Genomic DNA, 22,331 nt, shown 5'->3' with positions numbered 1-22,331 from the left:
ACCTTTTCTGATAAGCGTGTAAGCGCTGTATCTACCCTATGGGGTGTTTCCCAACGTGACCTATCCTCTGGCGGGAAAGGGTACGCTGCCAATAACCGTTTAGAAATTATCAATTTCTTACCGGGGGAAGACCACGCTTCCTCACACACCTCATTTTATTTTCTCAGATGCAGGAAAAACTACTGGTAGTTTTCTCTCACCAAACATAATACCCTTTTATGTGGTACCTGGGGTATTATCATAAATGTGTAATACATTTTTCATTGCCTCAATCATGTAACGGGTGGACCTATTTGGAGGGTACACTAGTCTCATAGTCGTCGACACTGGAGTCGGTATCCGTGTCGACATCTGTTTCTGCCATCTGAGGTAGCGGGCGCTTTTAGAGCCCCCCATGACATTTGAGACGCTGGAACAGGCACAAGCTGAGTAGCCGGCTGTTATGTGTCGTCGACCTTTTGTGTAAGGAGTTGACACTTTCACGTAATCCTTCCATAAGTCCAACCACACCGGTGTCGATCCCGCAGGGGGTGACATCACATTTACAGGCATTCGCTCCGCCTCCACATCATTATCCTCCTCATACATGTCGACACAGCCGTACCGACACACAGCACACACACAGGGAATGCTCTGACAGAGGACAGGACCCCACAAAGCCCTTTGGGGAGACAGAGGGAGAGTATGCCAGCACACACCAGGGCGCTATATATCACAGGGATATCACATATAAGAGTGTTTTCCCTTATAGCTGCCTATATATATTGTATACTGCGCCTAAATTGTGCCCCCCCCCTCTCTTTTTAACCCTTTCTGTAGTATTGACTGCAGGGGAGAGCCAGGGAGCTTCCCTCCAATGGAGCTGTGAGGGAAAAATGGCGCCAGTGTGCTGAAAGGAGATAGCTCCGCCCCTTTTTCGCGGACTTTCTCCCGCATTTTTATGGATTCTGGCAGGGGTTAAAAAGCACCTATATAGCCTCTGGGGCTATATATGGTGCCAGTTTGCCAGCCAAGGTGTCAGTATTGCTGCTCAGGGCGCCCCCCCCAGCGCCCTGCACCCATCAGTGACCGAAGTGTGTGGTGTGCATGAGGAGCAATGGCGCACAGCTGCTGTGCTGTGCGCTACCTTGGAGAAGACAGAAGTCTTCAGCCGCCGATTTTCCGGACCACCTTCTTGCTTCTGGCTCTGTAAGGGGGACGGCGGCGCGGCTCCGGGAACGGACGACGAGGTCGGGTCCTGTGTTCGATCCCTCTGGAGCTAATGGTGTCCAGTAGCCTAAGAAGCCCAAGCTACCACCACTTAGGTAGGTTCGCTTCTTCTCCCCTTAGTCCCTCGATGCAGTGAGTCTGTTGCCAGCAGGTCTCACTGAAAATAAAAAACCTAACAAACACTTTCTTCCTAGGAGCTCAGGAGAGCCCCTAGTGTGCATCCAGCTCAGCATGGGCACAGAAATCTAACTGAGGCTTGGAGGAGGGTCATAGGGGGAGGAGCCAGTGCACACCAGATAGACCTAAATCTTTCTTTAGATGTGCCCAGTCTCCTGCGGAGCCGTCTATTCCCCATGGTCCTTACGGAGTCCCCAGCATCCACTAGGACGTCAGAGAAATTGTAAGCAAACATTGCACCGTGTGTATGCACCTTAAGCCAGTTCGGGTACAGCTCTGCTACAAGGAGGCTTTTCCAGAGGTTCAAAGTCTGATAATTTGGAAAGACTTTACCAAAACTACTGCTGTCATGTTTCACTCCTTCCCCCTCTCCCCTTTTTCAAACAAAGTCTGTTTTTGTGTTTCTTTTGTCTGCATCTCTAGGGATAAGAAAGGATTAAATGCCCTGTACTTGGAAGGTTTGAGAAGACATTTTTAACAACCAATGCAACATTGCATCAATGACATAGCAATGAAACCACTAAGGTATTGCTGGACACTGGGGGTTAAAAAAGAAAGCCTAGTCATGAGATACAGACTATGCAAATTAATCAATGCCTAGGGAAAATATAGTTTTCTTACTATAATTGGACAGCTAAAGACTTTAACAGTCAGGCTAATGAATCAAGCAGAGCCCAAAAAGAAAATCCCTGCTCTTCCAGGGAAGATAGGACAGGAGTCTCCACAGCAGCTACTTGCCAATCCACAGCACCGCAATGGAGACTGGGAAGTAGTTGATAAGTTCTTAGAACATTATATGCCTAGTTACGTCATAGCAAGGTACATGCCACCTACTTTCTCCTACTGTTGGCAGACCAGAATACGAGTGTTGAGGTTCAAGTGTGTAAAACCCCTGGCAACAGAAAGTGCTCCACCTTATGGCCCTAAAAGCCAGAAATGGGCACCCTGAGTTGCAGGGTAGCTATGAAGCTGAATAACAGACATGGTGAAGAGGGATGAAATTAATCTCTCAGCAGTCAGTATCCCAAATGTCAAAACGCCTACAGCACCACTGACAAGTACTGGGATTAGGGATAGGCATGGAGGGGGGTGGGTTGGCCTAGCATACTGTGTGCTACAGTATGCCTGGGGCACAACTGTGCAGATTATCTCCAAGGAAACATTACATAAATGTATCACCATTAGAACACAAGGACATGCACTGAAACTGGAGGGAGGTAGGTTCAGGGGAAATTTGAGGAAAAATTACTTCATAGAAAGGGTAGTGGATAAGTGGAATCGCCTCCCATCAGAAGTGGTAGAGGCTAAGACAGTAGAGCAATTTAAACATGCATGGGATAGACATAAGGATATCCTTACAAAGAAGGAAGGATCAAATAAGGTTTGAGTAACAAATATAGTAAAAAAAAAAAAAAGGACTAGATGGGCCAAGCGGTTCTTATCAGACATTAAATTTTATATATATATATATATATATATATATATATATATATATATATATATATATATATATATACATACATATACATACACACATACACATACATATATATATATATATATATATATATATATATATATATATATATATATATATATATACACACACACACACACACTGCTCAAAAAAATAAAGGGAACACTAAAATAACACATCCTAGATCTGAATGAATGAAATATTCTTATTAAATACTTTGTTCTTTACATAGTTGAATGTGCTGACAACAAAATCACACAAAAATGATCAATGGAAATCAAATTTATTAACCCATGGAGGTCTAGATTTGGAGTCACCCTCAAAATTAAAGCGGAAAAACACACTACAGGCTGATCCAACTTTGATGTAATGTCCTTAAAACAAGTCAAAATGAGGCTCAGTAGTGTGTGTGGCCTCCACGTGCCTGTATGACCTCCCTACAACGCCTGGGCATGCTCCTGATGAGGTGGCGGATGGTCTCCTGAGGGATCTCCTCCCAGACCTGGACTAAAGCATCCGCCAACTCCTGGACAGTCTGTGGTGCAATGTGGCGTTGGTGGATGGAGTGAGACATGATGTCCCAGATGTGCTCAATTGGATTCAGGTCTGGGGAACGGGCGGGCCAGTCCATAGCATCAATGCCTTCGTCTTGCAGGAACTGCTGACACACTCCAGCCACATGAGGTCTAGCATTGTCTTGCATTAGGAGGAACCCAGGGCCAACCGCACCAGCATATGGTCTCACAAGGGGTCTGAGGATCTCATCTCGGTACCTAATGGCAGTCAGGCTACCTCCGGCGAGCACATGGAGGGCTGTGCGGCCCCCCAAAGAAATGCCACCCCACACCATTACTGACCCACTGCCAAACCGGTCATGCTGGAGGATGTTGCAGGCAGCAGAATGTTCTCCTTGGCGTCTCCAGACTCTGTCACGTCTGTCACATGTGCTCAGTGAGAACCTGCTTTCATCTGTGAAGAGCAGAGGGCGCCAGTGGCGAATTTGCCAATCTTGGTGTTCTGTGGCAAATGCCAAACGTCCTGCACGGTGTTGGGCTGTAAGCACAACCCCCACCTGTGGACGTCGGGCCCTCATACCACCCTCATGGAGTCTGTTTCTGATCGTTTGAGTAGACACATGCACATTTGTGGCTTGCTGGAGGTCATTTTGCAGGGCTCTGGCAGTGCTCCTCCTGTTCCTCCTTGCACAAAGGCAGAGGTAGCGGTCCTGCTGCTGGCTTGTTGCCCTCCTACGGCCTCCTCCACATCTCCTGATGTACTGGCCTGTCTCCTGGTAGCGCCTCCATGCTCTGGACACTACGCTGACAAGACACAGCAAACCTTCTTGCCACAGCTCGCATTGATGTGCCATCCTGGATGAGCTGCACTACCTGAGCCACTTGTGTGGGTTGTAGGGAGGTCATACAGGCACGTGGAGGCCACACACACTACTGAGCCTCATTTTGACTTGTTTTAAGGACATTACATCAAAGTTGGATCAGCCGGTAGTGTGTTTTTCCACTTTAATTTTGAGGGTGACTCCAAATCCAGACCTCCATGGGTTAATAAATTTGATTTCCATTTATCATTTTTGTGTGATTTTGTTGTCAGCACATTCAACAATGTAAAGAACAAAGTATTTAATAAGAATATTTCATTCATTCAGATCTAGGATGTGTTATTTTAGTGTTCCCTTTATTTTTTTGAGCAGTGTACATAATATATATACACACACACACACACACACACATATATATATATATTTATTATACACACACACATATATACCCGCACATATACATACAGGTTGAGTATCACATATCCAAATATTCCGAAATACGGAATTTTTTGAGTGAGATAGTGAAACCTGTTTTCTGATGGCTCAATGTACACAAACTGTGTTTAATACACAAAGTTATTAAAAATATTGTATTAAATGACCTTCAGGCTGTGTGTATAAGGTGTATATGAAACATAATTGAATTGAGTGAATGAATGTACACACACTGTTTAATGCACAAAGTTATTAAAAATATTGGCTAAAATTACCTTCAGGCTGAGTGTATAAGGTGTATATGAAACCTAAATGAATCCTGTGCTTAGACTTAGGCCCCATCGCCATGATATCTCATTACGGTACGCAATTATTCCAAAATCCGATATCCAAAATATTTCTGGTCCCAAGCATTTTGGATAAGGGATACTCAACATATATATATATATATATATAAAATCATTTCTCTAACGTCCTAGTGGATGCTGGGGACTCCGTCAGGACCATGGGGATTAGCGGCTCCGCAGGAGACAGGGCACAAAAAGTAAGCTTTTAGGATCACATGGTGTGTACTGGCTCCTCCCCCTATGACCCTCCTCCAAGCCTCAGTTAGGTTTTTGTGCCCGTCCGAGCAGGGTGCAATCTAGGTGGCTCTCTTAAAGAGTTGCTTAGAAAAAGTTTTTAGGTTCTTTATTTTCAGTGAGTCCTGCTGGCAACAGGCTCACTGCATCGAGGGACTTAGGGGAGAGAAGTGAACTCACCTGCGTGCAGGATGGATTGGCTTCTTAGGCTACTGGACACCATTAGCTCCAGAGGGAGTCGGAACACAGGTCTCGCCCTGGGGTTCGTCCCGGAGCCGCGCCGCCGACCCCCCTTGCAGATGCTGAAGATTGAAGAGGTCCGGAACCAGGCGGCAGAAGACTTTCAGTCTTCATCAGGTAGCGCACAGCACTGCAGCTGTGCGCCATTGTTGTCAGCACACTTCACACAGCGGTCACGGAGGGTGCAGGGCGCGGGGGGGGGGGGGGGGGGCGCCCTGGGCAGCAATGTATAATACCTGTATGGCGAAAAATACATCACATATAGCCCTTGAGGCTATATGGATGTATTTAACCCCTGCCAGATATCACAAACTCCGGAGAAGAAGCCCGCCGAAAAGGGGGCGGGGCCTATTCTCCTCAGCACACAGCGCCATTTTCCCTCACAGAAATGCTGGTGGGAAGGCTCCCATGCTCTCCCCTGCACTGCACTACAGAAACAGGGTTAAAACAGAGAGGGGGGGCACTGATTTGGCGATATGAATATATATTAAATGCTATAAGGGAGGAACACTTATATAAAGGTTGTCCCTGTATAATTATAGCGTTTTGGTGTGTGCTGGCAAACTCTCCCTCTGTCTCCCCAAGGGGCTAGTGGGTCCTGTCCTCTATCAGAGCATTCCCTATGTGTGTGCTGTATGTCGGTACGTGTGTGTCGACATGTATGAGGAAAATGTTGGTGAGGAGGCGGAGCAAATTGCCTGTAATGGTGATGTCACTCTCTAGGGAGTCGACACCGGAATGGATGGCTTATTTATGGAATTACGTGATAATGTCAACACGCTGCAAGCCGGTTGACGACATGAGACGGCCGGCGAACAAATTAGTACCTGTCCAGGCGTCTCAAACACCGTCAGGGGCTGTAAAACGCCCATTTACCTCAGTCGGTCGACACAGACCCAGACACGGACACTGATTTCAGTGTCGACGGTGAAGAAACAAACGTATTTTCCTTTAGGGCCACACGTTAAGGGCAATGAAGGAGGTGTTACATATTTCTGATACTACAAGTACCACAAAAAAGGGTATTATGTGGGATGTGAAAAAACTACCTGTAGTTTTTCCTGAATCAGATAAATTAAATGAAGTGTGTGATGATGCGTGGGTTTCCCCAGATAGAAAATTATTGGCGGTATACCCTTTCCCGCCAGAAGTTAGGGCGCGTTGGGAAACACCCCTTAGGGTGGATAAGGCGCTCACATGCTTATCAGAACAAGTGGCGGTACCATCTACAGATAGGGCCGTACTTAAGGAGCCAGCTGATAGGAGGCTGGAAAATATCCTAAAAAGTATACACACACATGCTGGTGTTATACTGCGACCAGCGATCGCCTCAGCCTGGATGTGCAGAGCTGAGGTGGCTTGGTCGGATTCCCTGACTAAAAATATTGATACCCTTGACAGGGACAGTATTTTATTGACTATAGAGCATTTAAAGGATGCATTTCTATATATGCGAGATGCGCAGAGGGATATTTGCACTCTGGCATCAAGAGTAAATGCGATGTCCATACAAGAAGATGTTTATGGACACGACAGTGGTCAGGTGATGCAGATTCCAAACGGCACAAAGATGTATTGCCGTATAAAGGGGAGGAGTTATTTGGGGTCGGTCCATGGGACCTGGTGGCCACGGCAACTGCTGGAAAATCCACCGTTTTTTACCCTAAGTCACATCTCTGCAGAAAAAGACACCATCTTTTCAGCCTCAGTCCTTTCGTCCCTATAAGAGTCATATCTGTCCAGGGATAGAGGAAAGGGAAGAAGACTGCAGCAGGCAGCCCATTCCCAGGAACAGAAGCCCTCCAACGCTTCTACCAAGTTCTCAGCATGACGCTGGGACCGTACAGGACCCCTGGATCCTACAAGTAGTATCCAAGGGGTACAGATTGGAATGTCGAGACGTTTCCCCCTCGCAGTTTCCTGTAGTCTGCTGTACCAATGTCTCCCTCCGACAGGGAGGCAGTATTGAAAACAATTCACAAGCTGTATTCCCAGCAGGTGATAATAAAATTACCCCTCCTACAACAAGGAAAGGGGTATTATTCCACATTATATGGTGGTACTGAAGCCAGAAGGCTAGGTGAGACCTATTCTAAATCTGAAATATTTGAACACTTAAAAAAGTTCAAATCCAGATGGAGTCACTCAGAGCAGTGATAGCGAACCGGGAAGAAGGGGACTATATGGTGTCCCGGGACATCAGGGATGCTTACCTCCATGTCCCAAAATTTGCTTTTCTCACCGAGGGTACCTCAGGTTCGTGGTACAGAACTGTCACTATCAGTTTCAGACGATGCCGTTGGATTGTCCACGGCACCCCAGGTCTTTACCAAGGTAATGACCGAAATGAGGATTCATCTTCAAAGAAAATGGACGACCTCCTGATAAGAACAAGGTCCAGAGAACAGTTGGAGGTCGGAGTAGCACTATCTCAAGTAGTTCTACGACAACACGGGTGGATTCTAAATATTCCAAAACCGCAGTTGTTCCAACGACACGTCTGCTGGTCCTAGGGATGATTCTGGACACAGTCCAGAAAAAGGTGTTTCTCCCAGAGGAGAAAGCCAGGGAGTTATCCGAGCTAATCGGGATCCTCCTAAAACCAGGAAAAGTGTCAGTGCATCATTGCACAAGAGTCCTGGTAAAAATGGTGGCTTATTACGAAGCGATTCCATTCGGCAGATTTCACGCAAGAACTCTTCAGTGGGATCTGCTGGACAAATGGTCCGGATCGCATCTTCAGATGCATCAGGGGATAACCCTATATCCAAGGACAAGGGTGTCTCTCCTGTGGTGATTACAGAGTGCTCATCTTCTAGAGGGCCGCAGATTCGGCATTCAGGATTGGATGCTGGTGACCACGGAGGCTAGCCTGAGAGGCTGGGGAGCAGTCACACACGGAAAAAATTTCCAGGGAGTGTGATCAAGTCTGGAGAATTCTCTCCACATAAATATACTGGAGCTAAGAGCAAATTTATAATGCTCTAAACTTAGCAAGACCTCTGCTTCAAGGTCAGCCGGTATTGATCCAGTGGGATAACATCACGGCAGTCGCCCACGTAAACAGAAAGGGCGGCACAAGAAGCAGGAGGGCAGTGGCAAAACTGCAAGGATTTTTCGCTAGGCGGAAAATCATGTGATAGCACTGTCAGCAGTGTTCATTCCGGGAGTGGACGACTGGGAAGCAGACTTCCTCAGCAGGCACGACCTCCACCCGGGAGAGTGGGAACTTCATCGGGAAGTTTTCCGCATGATTGTGAACCGTTGGGAAAGACCAAAGGTGGACATGATGGCGTCCCGCCCGAACAAAAAACGGGACAGGTATTGCGCCAGGTCACGAGACCTTCAGGCGATAGCTGTGGATGCCCTGGTAACACCGTGGGTGTAACAGTCGGTGTATGTGTTCCCTCCTCTGCTTCTCATAACCAAGGTATTGAGAATTATGAGACGTAGAGGAGTAAGAACTATACTCGTGGCTCCGGATTGGCCAAGAGGGACTTGGTACCCGGAATTTCAAGAGATGCTCACAGAGGACTAATGGCCTCGGGAGCTAAGAAGGGACTTGCTTCAGCAAGTACCATGTCTGTTCCAAGACTTACCGCGGCTGCGTTTGACGGCATGGCGGTTGAACGCCGGATCCTAAGGGAAAAGGCATTCCGGAAGAGGTCATACATACCCTGGTCAAAGCCAGGAAGGAGGTGACCGCACAACGTTATCACCACATGTGGTGAAAATATGTTGCGTGGGTGAGGCCAGGAAGGCCCCACGAAGAAATTTCAACTAGGTCGATTTCTGCACTTCCTGCAAACAGGAGTGTCTATGAGCCTCAAATTGGGGTCCATTAAGGTTCAAGTTTCGGCCCTGTAGATTTTCTTCCAGAAAGAATTGGCTTCAGTTCCTGAAGTCCAGACATTTGTCAAGGGAGTATTGCATATACAGCCCCTTTTGTGCCTCCAGTGGCACCGTGGGATCTCAACGTAGTGTTGGGATTCCTCAAATCATATTGGTTTGAACCGCTCAAATCTGTGGATTTGAAATATCTCACTTGGAAAGTGACCATGCTGTTGGCCCTGGCCTCGGCCAGGCGATTGTCAGAATTGGCGGCTTTGTCTTACAAAAGCCCATATTTGATTTTCCATTCGGACAGGGCAGAACTGCGGACTCGTCCCCAGTTTCTTCCTAAGGTGGTGTCAGCGTTTCACCTGAAACAACCTATTGTGGTGCCTGCGGCTACTAGGGACTTGGAGGACTCCAAGTTGCTAGACGTTGTCAGGGCCCTGAAATATATATATATATATATATATATATATATATATATATATATATATATATATATATATATATATAATTCCAGGACGGCTGGAGTCAGAAAGTCTGACTTGCTGTTTATATTGTATGCACCCAAAAAGCTGGGTGCTCCTGCTTCTAAGCAGACTATTGCTCGTTGGATTTGTAGTACAATTCAGCTTGCACATTCTGTGGCAGGCCTGCCACAGCCAAAATCTGTAAATGCCCATTCCACAAGGAAGGTGGGCTCATCTTGGGCGGCTGCCCGAGGGGTCTCGGCTTTGCAACTTTGCCGAGCAGCTACGTGGTCAGGGGGGAACACGTTTGTAAAATTCTACAAATTTGATACCCTGGCTGAGGAGGACCTGGGGTTCTCTCATTCGGTGCTGCAGAGTCATCCGCACTCTCCCGCCCGTTTGGGAGCTTTGGTATAATCCCCATGGTCCTGACGGAGTCCCCAGCATCCACTAGGACGTTAGAGAAAATAAGATTTTACTTACCGATAAATCTATTTCTCGTAGTCCGTAGTGGATGCTGGGCGCCCATCCCAAGTGCGGATTGTCTGCATTACTTGTACATAATTATTGTTACAAAAATCGGGTTATTATTATTGTTGTGGGCCATCTTTTCAGAGGCTCCTTCGTTATCATACTGTTAACTGGGTTCAAATCACAAGTTGTACGGTGTGATTGGTGTGGCTGGTATGAGTCTTACCCGGGATTCAAGATCCTTCCTTATTGTGTACGCTCGTCCGGGCACAGTACCTAACTGAGGCTTGGAGGAGGGTCATAGGGGGAGGAGCCAGTACACACCATGTGATCCTAAGCGCTTACTTTTTGTGCCCTGTCTCCTGCGGAGCCGCTAATCCCCATGGTCCTGACGGAGTCCCCAGCATCCACTACGGACTACGAGAAATAGATTTATCGGTAAGTAAAATCTTATTTTTACCTGTGAGTACTTAAAAGCAAATCACACTTGTATAAAAAAAATTAAAAAAAAACTTACAGCATCTGCTTTACATATGGTATTGGCTATGTGCCGGCATAACATCTTTAGCCAATCCACTTTTAGAGGTTCCTCAGTCGTCAGTTGGAAACTAAATAACTGGTTTGTCTGTTCTGTTGGAGGTCGCACAACCAATGCAAAAGCATTATGGCAGTCTGCAAAATCAAAAAGAAAAATTGAAGACTGCTACTCAAGAATACAATGGTTTTAGACCGTGTAGGATTTTATACAAGCCATAAATTCAGTTATATGTAAATTGTTTGGTTAAAGTACAAACCAAATTGGTGGCACAAGCAATATAATGTAGAGTGTTCATTGCTGGGAGAGCACTGAAGCATGAACACTTTACTACTGTCTGTAAATGAATTTTTTTTAGATTTAAGATGCACTCTTAGCTATGGTTCAGTATGTTATTAATTAGCAATAAATGTTGTTTGCATTGGGTCATGCTGTTAATAAAGTACAGATATTACAAAAGCAGATGGGCATACAGTACCAAACTGACCTGCTGTGCCCAAACAAATAGGTTTTACTTCTAAAGCATATATAACAGCAAGCAGAAAAGCTTCACAATGATAATATAAGCAAAAGATTTTCAACTATCCGTTCATAGCAATTTACACACACACACACACAAAAAAAAAAAAAAAAAAAAGGAATCAAAAGAAACATTTTAACAAAATTGAAAACTAAATTGATGGATCAAAGTAGCCTTTTGCAGCTATAACTGCTGAACACACTCATGGCTTTTTTTCTACAATGTACACCAAATTTGTTTGGGATGTACTTCAACTGTGTTGCAGAAGTTCCCACAAATGTGTTGGACTTGTAAGTTGTTTTGCTTTCACACTTCTAACCAGTCCATCCTAAACCAGCTAAAATAAGATTTTAATACCTACCGGTAAATCCTTTTCTCTTAGTCCGTAGAGGATGCTGGGGATGCTTCAAGAACCATGGGGTATAGACGGGATCCGCAGGAGACATGGGCACTTTAAGACTTTAAAAGGGGTGTGAACTGGCTCCTCCCTCTATGCCCCTCCTCCAGACTCCAGTTATAGGAACTGTGCCCAGGGAGACGGACATTTTGAGTAAAAGGATTTAATTTTTAAACTAAGGTGAGATACATACCAGCTCACACCTCAAACACGCTGTACAACATGGCATTCAACAACAATGCATGCAACGGCATGACCAACATCAGCCACAGACTGACTGAACTTAACTCAACATGAGTGCAACCATAACCAAACTGCAGATACAGCACGCACTGGGACGGGCGCCCAGCATCCTCTACGGACTAAGAGAAAAGGATTTACCGGTAGGTATTAAAATCCTATTTTCTCATAAGTCCTACTGGGGATGCTTCAAGAACCATGGGGTCTATACCAAAGCTCTAGAATTGGCGCTAGAGTGCGGATGACTCTGCAGCACCGATTGCCCAAACAAGAGGTCCCCCTCAGCCAGGGTATCAAACGTGTAAAACTTCGCAAAGGTGTTTGAACCCGACCAAGTAGCAGCTCGGCAAAGCTGTAATGCCGAGACCCCTCGGGCAGCCGCCCAGGATGAGCCCACCTTTCTGGTAGAATGGGCTTTTACCGATTTCGGTAACGACAATCCTGCCGTAGAATGAGCCTGCTGAATCGTATTACAGATCCAGCGCGCAATAGTTTGCTTGGACGCAGGAGCCCCAATCTTGTTAGGAGCCCACATGACAAACAGAGCCTCTGTTTTCCTAATCTGCGCCGTTCTGGCGACATAGATTTTCAAAGCTCTGACCACATCGAGACTTCGATTCCGCCAAAGCATCAGTAGACACTGGCACTACAATAGGCTGGTTTACGTGAAATGAAGAAACCACTTTTGGTAGAAATTGCTGACGAGTTCTCAACTCCGCTCTATCAGCGTGGAAGATTTAATAGGGGCTTTTGTGAGACAAAGCCGCCAACTCAGATACCCGCATTGCGGATGCCAAGGCCAACAACATGACTACTTTCCAAGTAAGGAATTTTAACTCAACCTTACGTAAAGGTTCAAACCAATAAGATTGCAGGAACTGCAATACGACATTAAGATTCCACGGTGCCACAGGGGGCACAAATGGAGGTTGGATGTGTAGCACGTCTTTCACGAAGGTCTGATCTTCTGGAAGGGAGTCCAATTCTTTCTGAAAGAAGATTGATAAGGCCGAAATTTGTACTTTAATAGAGCCTAACTTTAGGTCTGCATACACACCTGCTTGCAAAAAATGGAGCAAACGCCCCAGCTGAAATTCTTCCGTAGGAGCCTTCTTGGATTCACACCAAGACACATATTTCCTCCAAATACAGTGGTAATGCTTTGCCGTTACTTCTTTTCTAGCCTGAAGAAGTGTGGGAATGACTTCACTGGGAATACCCTTTCGGGCTAGGATTTGTCGTTCAACCGCCATGCCGTCAAACGCAGCCGCGGTAAGTCCTGATACACGCACGGTCCTTGTTGTAACAGGTCCTCCCGTAGAGGAAGAGGCCAGGGATCTTCTATGAGCAACTCCTGAAGATCTGGATACCAGGCCCTCTTTGGCCAATCCGGAACAATGAGTATCGCCTGAACCCTTGTTCTTCTTACAATCTTTATCACTTTCGGAATGCGTGGAAGTGGAGGGAACACATAGACCGACGGAAACACCCACGGTGTCACTAGGGCGTCCACCGCTATTGCTTGAGGGTCCTGTGACCTGGAACAATATCGCTGAAGTTTCTTGTTGAGGCGGGACGCCATCATGTCTATATGAGGAATTCCCCAACGACTTGTCACTTCTGCAAAGACCTCTTGATGAAGACCCCACTCTCCTGGATGGAGATCGTGTCTGCTGAGGAAATCTGCTTCCCAGTTGTCCACTCCTGGAATGAAGACTGCTGACAGAGCGCTTGCATATCTCTCCGCCCAGCGAAGAACTTTCGTGGCCTCGACCATCGCCGCTCTGTTCTTTGTTCTGCCCTGGCGGTTTATGTACGCCACTGCTGTTATGTTGTCTGACTGAATCAAGACTGGCAAACCGCAAAGATGTTCCGCTTGCAGAATGCCGTTGTAAATGGCCCTTAATTCCAGAATGTTTATGTGCAGACAAGCTTCCTGGCTTGACCATTTTCCCTGAAAGTTTCTTCCCTGTGTGACTGCTCCGCAACCACGGAAACTTGAATCTGTGGTCACCAGGATCCAATCCTGAATCCCGAACCTTCGTCCCTCAAGAAGGTGAGAACTGTGCAGCCATCACAGAAGGGAGATCCTGGTCCTGGAAGATAGGATTATTTTCCGGTGCATGTACAGGTGAGACCCAGACCACTTGTCCAACAGGTCCCACTGAAACACTCTGGCATGGAACCTGCCATACGGAATGGCCTCGTAGGCCGCCACCATCTTCACCAGCAACCGAGTGCATTGAAGAATTGACACTCTTGACGGTTTCAGAATCTGTTTTGCCATGTTCTGTATTTCCAGAGCCTTTTCCACTGGAAGAAAAAAAACTCTCTGTAATTCTGTATCCAGAATCATACCCAGGAACGACAGCCGTGTCGTCGGAACCAACGGGGATTTTGGCAAGTTTAGGAGCCAACCATGTTGCTGCAGAATTGTCAGTGAGAGCAACATTTTTAAGCAATTGCTCCGTGGATCTCGCCTTTATGAGGAGATCGTCCAAGTACGGGATAATTGTTGATTCCCTGCTTGCGCAGGAGAACCATCATTTCCGCCATAACCTTAGTGAAAATCCTCGGAGCCATGGACAGACCAAACGTCAACGTTTGAAATTGGTAATGACAATCCTGAACAGCAAACCTCAGGTATGCCTGATGTGGAGGATATATGGGAACGTGAAAGTAGGCATCCTTTATGTCGACCAACACCATAAAATCCCTCTCGTCCAGACTGGAGATCACTGCTCGGAGAGATTTCATCTTGAATATTAATTTTTTTAGATAGAAATTGAGAGATTTTAGGTTCAGAATCGGTCTGACTTCGGGACCACGAACAGACTTGAATAGAAACCCTCCCCCTGTTGTGACGGGGGTATTGTGACAATGACTTGATTTTGACACAGCTTTAGTATTGCAGCGCATACTACCTCCCTTTCTCGAAGTGAAGCTGTCAAGGCCAATTCCAAAAATCGGTGAGGGGGCACGTCTTGAAACTCTAATTTGTACCCTTGGGTTACCATTTCTAATATCCAAGGATCCAGGTCCGAGTGCACCCAGACCTGACTGAAGAGTCTGAGACGTGCCCCCACCGGTGCGGACTCCCGCAGAGGAGCCCCAGCGTCATGCGGTGGATTTGGTAAAAGCCGGAGAGGACTTCTGCTCTTGGGAACTTGCCACAGCCTGTGACCTTTTTCCCTTTCCTCTTCCTCTCGCAGCAAGGAAGGCGGACCCTCGTCCTTTTTTGTATTTATTGGGCCGAAAGGACAGCATCTGATAGTGGGGCGTTTTCTTTTGTTGTGCAGGAACATAAGGTAAAAATTATGGCTTACCCGCGGTAGCCGTAGATACCAGGTCAGTGAGGCCGTCACCAAACAAGACCCTACCGTTAAACGGTAGAGACTCCATAGTCTTCTTAGAGTCAGCATCAGCATTCCATTGATGAATCCACAAAGCCCTCCTAGCCGAGACTGCCATTGCATTGGCCCTAGATCCCAAAAGGCCAATATCCCTTGCAGCTTCTTTTAAATATGCTGCAGCGTCCCTGATATGACCCAGAGTCAAAATCACGCTATCCCTGTCCAGGGTATCTATCTCAGATGACAAGTTATCTGGCCACTTTTCAATAGCGCTACTCACCCATGCCGAAGCAACGGCAGGTCTGAGTAGCGAACCCGTAGTGACATAAATGGATTTTAGTGTATTTTCCTGCTTACGATCCGCAGGATCCTTTAGGGCTGCCGTGTCAGGAGACGGAAGCGCCACCTTTTTGGACAGATGCGATAGAGCCTTGTCCACCATGGGGGTTGACTACCACTTTTCCCTGTCCCCAGAGGGAAACGGATATGCCACTGGAATTCTTTTGGGAACCTGTACCTTCTCGTCAGGATTTTCCCAAGCCCTTTCAAAAAGAGCGTTCAGTTCATGAGAGGGAGGAAACGTTACCTCAGTTTTCTTTCCTTTAAACATACAGACCCTTGTATCAGGAACAGCAGGGTCCTCTGTGATATGCAGTACTTCTTTTATCGCCACAATCATGTACTGAATGCTCTTAGGCAGTTTAGGATTTAATCTGGCATCACTATAGTCGACACTGGAATCAGAGTCCGTGTCGGTATCTGCTATCTGGGTAAATGCACGTTTCTGTGACCCCGAAAGGGTCTGAGCTTGTGACAATGCATCCTCCATGGATTTTCTCCATGTCTGGTTCTTAGACTCAGATTTATCTAATCTTAGTCAACCGAGCCACATTTGCATTCAAAACACTCAACATATTTACCCAATCAGCCGTTGGCGGTGCCGACACGGTCACTCCCACAGTCTTTTCTGTCCACACTCCAGCCTCCTCCTGGGAAGAGCACTCAGCCTCAGACATGTTGACACACACGTACCAACACCTACAATCACACTGGGGCTATAGGGGACAGACCCACAGCAAAGCCTGTTAGAAAGACACAGAGGGAGTTTGCCAGCTCACAACCCAGCGCCTATCCCGGTACTGAAACTTTATATACAATGCCTCAGACCTGTTAGCGCTATTATAATAAAGATAATAGCACCAAATGTACTGTGCCCCCCCCCCCCCCCCCCCCCGTTTTGCGCCCTGTTATTTGTACAGCAGTGTGGAGGTCAGGGCCAGCGTCTCTGCAGCTTCTGTGAAGAGAAAATGGCGCCGGGTAGAGCTGTGAGGACTAAGCCACGCCTCCTCACCGGCGCGCTTCAATTATTTTAGCATATTTATACTGGCGTGGGTCTATATTAAGTGCCCAGGCACTTTTCATATTTTTGACCCTAATTGAATATACCCCTAGGTGTAGTCCAGAGGGGACTACACCTAGGGCTATATTCAATTAGGGTCAAAAACTGCCGTCTGTCGAAAAGATGGCAGTTTTCGACTTAAGGTCAAATACTAATTCGACTTATTCAGTCCCATCAGTTTTTATTCGACAAGTCGTGGAATTTGACTTGTTGAATAGTACGTGAATCGGCGGTATAGCTGCGGATTCACGTACTTTTGAGTGAAACGGGGCCAAATTCGACAGGATTTGGCCACGTTTCCAACCATCTCAGTCCGACATAAAATGTCAGACTGAGATGTGGGACCCAGAGGAGGAGAGGAGGGGGGGACAGCCACAGGGCATACAGGGGAGAGAAGCGCTATAGCACAGCGCTGCAACAGGATCTCTCACAGCTGCGCCGCTCACGGCAGCGTCCACCCGGCTCCAGCAAGTGAGGTCACGCTTGCTGGAGCCGGGTGAACACTTCCGTGAGGTTCGGCGGCTGTGAGACAACCTCCTGCAACGCTGGATGCATCTCCTGCAGAAAGGTCCGGCCTCTGGAAGGCCAGAACTACAATTTCTTCATTAAGGTGGAATTTAGACAACACCCTAGGAATATATCCAGATTTATTTTTGAGAACCGATCTATCTGGATAAGAAAATCAAAAAAGGAGGGCCACATAACAATGCCCCTAAATCTGAAAACTCTTCTAGCTGAAGCAATAGCCAGTAGAAAGAGAACTTTAGCTGTCAACCATTTAAGATCCACTCGTTTAAGTGGTTCTAATGGGGCAACCTGAAGGGCCCTTTAGGACTAAAACTTAAGTCCCAAGGCACTGTAGGAGGAACAAAAGGAGGTTTAATGTGCAGCATTCCCTGGAAAAAAAGTGCACACATCCTGTAGGTTAGCAATTTTCTTTTGGAACCATACAGTCAATACTGACACTTGCCCACTCAAGGAAGCCACCCATAACCTTTGTCCATTCCTGGCTGAAAGAATGCCAAGACTCTCGAAACTCTGTACGTCCTATGGTCAAATTTCCGGTCACTGCACCTTTGAATATAGGCTTGTTATATTCTGTGATAAATGCGAGCTGAGGAAAGTTTCCTTGCTCTGAGCATTGTTTGAATTACCTGTTGTGAGAATTCTCTTGCTTTCAGGATGGAAGTCTCAAGAGCAACGCCGTCAAAGAAAGTCGATCCAGGTGGTTCTGATAACAAGAACACAGAGTAGATCTGGATGTTGAGGGAGTAGGAATGGAGCATCCATCGACAGCCTCTGCAGATCCATGTACCAATGTCTTCTGGGCCAAACCGGAACCATTTGTATCACGGCGCCCATCTCTCACATTACCCTGGTTAACAGGGCGAATGGTGGAAACACATAGGCCAGACGAGAGTCCCATCTCACCGACAGAGCATCCACAACGATCGCTCTGGGATCCTTTGTTCTTGACCCGTATGCGGGAACTTTGTTGTTCTGGCGTGACGCCATGAAATCTATTTCCGGTAACCCCCCACTTGTCTACCACAATTTGGAAGACATCTGGGTGTAAAGCCCATTCGTTTGCATGAATGGCGTGTCGACTGAGAAAATCTGCTTCCCAGTTTAGGACTCCCGGAATGAACACTGCGGACAAGGCTGGAAGATGAAGTTCTGCCCGCGGCAATGTTATTATAATTTCCCCTGGAGGATGTCCTTTGCCTGAATAAGCGCTATATATATATATATATATATATATATATATATATATATATATATATATATATATATATATATCTATATCACGAAGTTCCACTATATATTTATTGGCAGGCAACTTTCTTCCTTGGTCCACTGTCCCCAGAAGCAACTCCTTTCTGACACCGCTCCCCAGCCTGAAGACTGGTATCTGATATCCAAAAGGGTTTCCCTTTGTCCAGATAGGATGTCTGTACCCACCAATCTAATGACCTCCTTACTTCCAGAGGAAGGACCATAGTCTGCGTTTTTATTGTCTGATGAAAACCATTCCATTTGGTAAGGATCAGATGTTGCAGAGGCCTCGAATGGAACGAAGCATATTCCACCATGTTGAATGTCGACACCATCAACCCCATCACAAGTATTGTAACGTGAATGGATACCCTTCGACTATGTAGCAGCTCCTGAATCCTTGACTGAATTTTGGATATTTTGTTCACAGGTAAAATTACTCTGAAGACCTGAATCCAGCACAGCCCCCAAACGAGTCATCCGTTGTGACAGAACCAGGGATGACTTTACCAAATTTATGAGCCAACCGTGCCTCTGTAAACAACAAGCAATTGTCTGTTGCAGATGACAAACAATTCCTGAGACTGTGCCAGGATTAATAAGTCGTCAAGGTATGGATAAATTCTAATCCCCTTAAGATGCCATCACCACCATAATTTTGGGGAATACTCTGGGAGCTGTGGCCAGTCCAACTGGCAGGACCTGAAACTGAAAATAATGCTGGAGGATAGCAACCCTGAGATCGCGCTGATGTGACAGGGCTATAGGAACATGTAGGTAAACATCCTGGATATCCAGGGATACAATAAAATCCTTCTGCTCCGTGGCCAATATAATGGAACGTAAAGTCTTCATATGAAACCGAGGCACCCAAATGTACTTGTTCAGCACTTTGAGATTGAGCATGGGCTGGAATGGCCCATTTGGCTTCTGGACTAGAAACAGGTTGGAATAAAAACCTTGTCCTCGTTGTGCAGGAAAACACGTAACCGTGAGATACCACTTCTCGCACCCAGGCATCTGTGGTAATTGCTGCCAGATCTGTGCAAACTGAAGAAGAAGTCGGCGTCCCACCCTGGGGTCCCCCAGGTGAAAGCCTGCACCATCAGGCTGATGACTTATCTTCTGATTTTTAAGCAGGTCCTCTGGTAGCCCAATGCTTTTTAGTCTTACTAGACTTGTCAGATTGAGACTATTTGCCATCACCCTTTCCTTGAGTCTGAAAGGGCAAAAAAGCTGGAAATCTAGGCTTGGATTTGTTTGTGAAAGGAACTTTATATGAAAATGCTTCTGTCTCCAAAATACTGTTTAATTCTTTACCAGAAAGAATATCTCCAGTAAAAGGCAAAGACTGCAGAACCTTCTTGGATTCTGAGTCAGCTTTCCATGTACGTAGCCAGACCACTCTACGAGCTGCTACTGCTGAGGCTGATGCCTGAAAGACAAATGTACCCATATCCAAAGCTGCTGCTTCTATAAAAATAGCCACCTGTTTAATATGTGTAATGAGAGATTTTTGCTCTCTAGATGCCACTGAAAAATCATCCTACAATGCATCAGCCCAGGGTGCCATTGCTTTTGCCATCCAGGCTGAAGCCATGGCTGGTCTTATGATTGCCCCAGACAAAGAGAAAATGTTTTTTAGAAAACCATCTACAGTATCTTCCCATCAGTGACATCATTTAATGATGACGGTAAAGTAGATTGTCGCACTGACATGCGTATCTACTTTTGGAGTCACCGCCCTTTATAAACAGTCCCCAGCTGGAAGAGGATAAGGGGAATTCCATTTCTTTGGAATCCTAAACTTCTTACTGGGCGTAACCCAGGACTCTTGCATAATTTCCATTCAGCTGATCTGACCCAGGAAATGCAGTCCTAACTGTTTTGGGACGTTTAAACACAGGTGCCTTCGATTTTAACAAAGGATCTGCTGCTGCCTCTTGTAAGGATAGAATGGCTTTCATAGCACTAATTAGCTCAGGTATATCCACTGAGCTGAGGCCTTTCTCCTCGTCTCTGTATGCAGACCAGGAGTACGATGAGTCCTTATCCTCCGACGAGTCCTCATCTGAAACATGTGTAGACCGAAGATGTTGTTTCATGTCTATGTGATTTATAAACCACCGGCTTTAAGCCTGCTTTTGTTGAGAGGCTGCCATTCCTGTGCTGGATGTAATAAAGCCCAGGTGGACTGTTGCATGTAAGGGTTAATAGGTTAACCTAACCCTAGATAATGTCTGTGCAAAAGTAGCCCATGGGTTAAACTTGAACCTGTGCCTGCCTCGGCTTATTTAAGAGGCTTTGGTGAAAGCTAAACAATTTGTACATAATCCCTTATGAACCAGATCCTGAGAGGTTAACCCAGCTTTGCAAGACAACATGAAAGAGTGTTGGTGCTGCTGTGGAAAGTGTATTTTCCTCACCCTTGCCGTTCTTAGACATGATAAATAAAACACACACCTGTATAGTGTTATCTACACAATTTGCGACTGTAATCACTTTAAAACTTGTTAAAGTGACATACAGTCTGACCCTACCCTGCTTTGCACCAGAATTGAGGATCGGAATACACAGAAAACTGACAGAATTATAGTAAAGTCAGCAATCACACTACCAGTCAGTCACAGTATAATAAGCAATATGAGCACGTAGGAGAAACAGATTACTGCATTACCTTATATAGGAGTTTTTTTTTTTTAAACTTATTCAGTCGCACAGCGAAAGAAGCCAGCAGCAATATAGTTATCAGACTCATATGCATCAGGCACTTATCCTACTATTCGTACTCCAAGGTAGATAGATAGAGACTTAGGGGGTGATTCCGAGTTGTTCGCTCGCTAGCTGCTTTTAGCAGCATTGCACACGCTAAGCCGCCGCCTACTGGGAGTGTATCTTAGCATAGCAGAATTGCGAACGAAAGCTTCGCTAATTTTCTCGTAACGATTACCCCGCAGTTTGAGTAGCTCCAGACTTACTCAGCCATTGCGACCAGCTCAGTCCTTTTCGTTCCTGGTTTGACGTCACAAACACACCCAGCGTTTGCCCAGCCACTCCTGCGTTTTGCAACTCGAACGCCTGCGTTTTTCCGCACACACCCATAAAACGGCCAGTTTCCGCCCAGAAACACCCACTTCCTGTCAATCACACTACGATCAGCACAGCGATGAAAAAGCTTTGTTATGCCGTGAGTAAAATACCTAACTTGTGTGTAAAATAACTAAGCGCATGCGCTCTGCGAACCTTGCGACTAATCGCAGTATAGCGAAAATCAGCAACGAGCGAACAACTCGGAATGACCCCCTTAGTGCTGTATCACCCAACTCCGGAGAGTGGGATAAAGGGAGACTTTACCCCGCTTCCAGGATTGATCAATATGTTAGCGAATGCTGAGTGGATCCAGCCGCTAATAGTGTACACAACCGCTCCGTGAACCTACAGTGAACACAGACGCTCAAGTGAACACTGACGCACCAGTCACACAGCCACCTATGCTGCGACTGGGTCCACTTAGATACACGGCGTTTCAGACGGAAGCGAAAACTCAGTTCAGGGCGGGAGACTCGGAGGAAACTGGTCATGAACCGGGTGGAGGGACGACCAAGGGAGCATCTGACAAACCCTAGGCATCATGGCATCATACTACCCCTGGAGCCTATGATCCCTAAGGCCTAGCGCTGGTGCACCCGTGGTGTCAGCCACTGTTCGGTAGTCTCCTCCCAAAACAGTGCGGCTGTGTCTGTGTTCCCCTACTAAGCGGAACCAATGCCTTACCTTCTCCCCGTGCTCCGGCCACAGCCTGGTAACTAAACAATAGGGAGATAATAGAAGCGCTCATGGAACCAAATAAAATACACCCCCTGAAGAAATATCAGCCAGAG

At 46.4% G+C, this 22,331-nt stretch overlaps 1 protein-coding gene across 5 annotated transcripts in view; it reads right to left on the bottom strand.

Annotated features, from left to right (window-relative positions):
• Nucleotides 1-22,331, bottom strand: part of ECT2 (epithelial cell transforming 2) — a 719,104-nt gene that overhangs the window by 59,066 nt on the left and 637,707 nt on the right. For all 5 annotated transcript variants that reach the window (XM_063916272.1, XM_063916273.1, XM_063916269.1 and 2 more), the window contains one exon: nucleotides 10,748-10,902. In XM_063916272.1, coding sequence (XP_063772342.1) covers nucleotides 10,748-10,902 — 155 coding nt within the window. The remainder of the gene's footprint in view (nucleotides 1-10,747; nucleotides 10,903-22,331) is intronic.

The sequence above is a fragment of the Pseudophryne corroboree genome, chromosome 4, assembly GCF_028390025.1.
Source record: "Pseudophryne corroboree isolate aPseCor3 chromosome 4, aPseCor3.hap2, whole genome shotgun sequence".
Taxonomy (NCBI): Eukaryota; Metazoa; Chordata; class Amphibia; order Anura; family Myobatrachidae; genus Pseudophryne; species Pseudophryne corroboree.
This window is presented reverse-complemented; position numbering and strand designations above follow the sequence as displayed.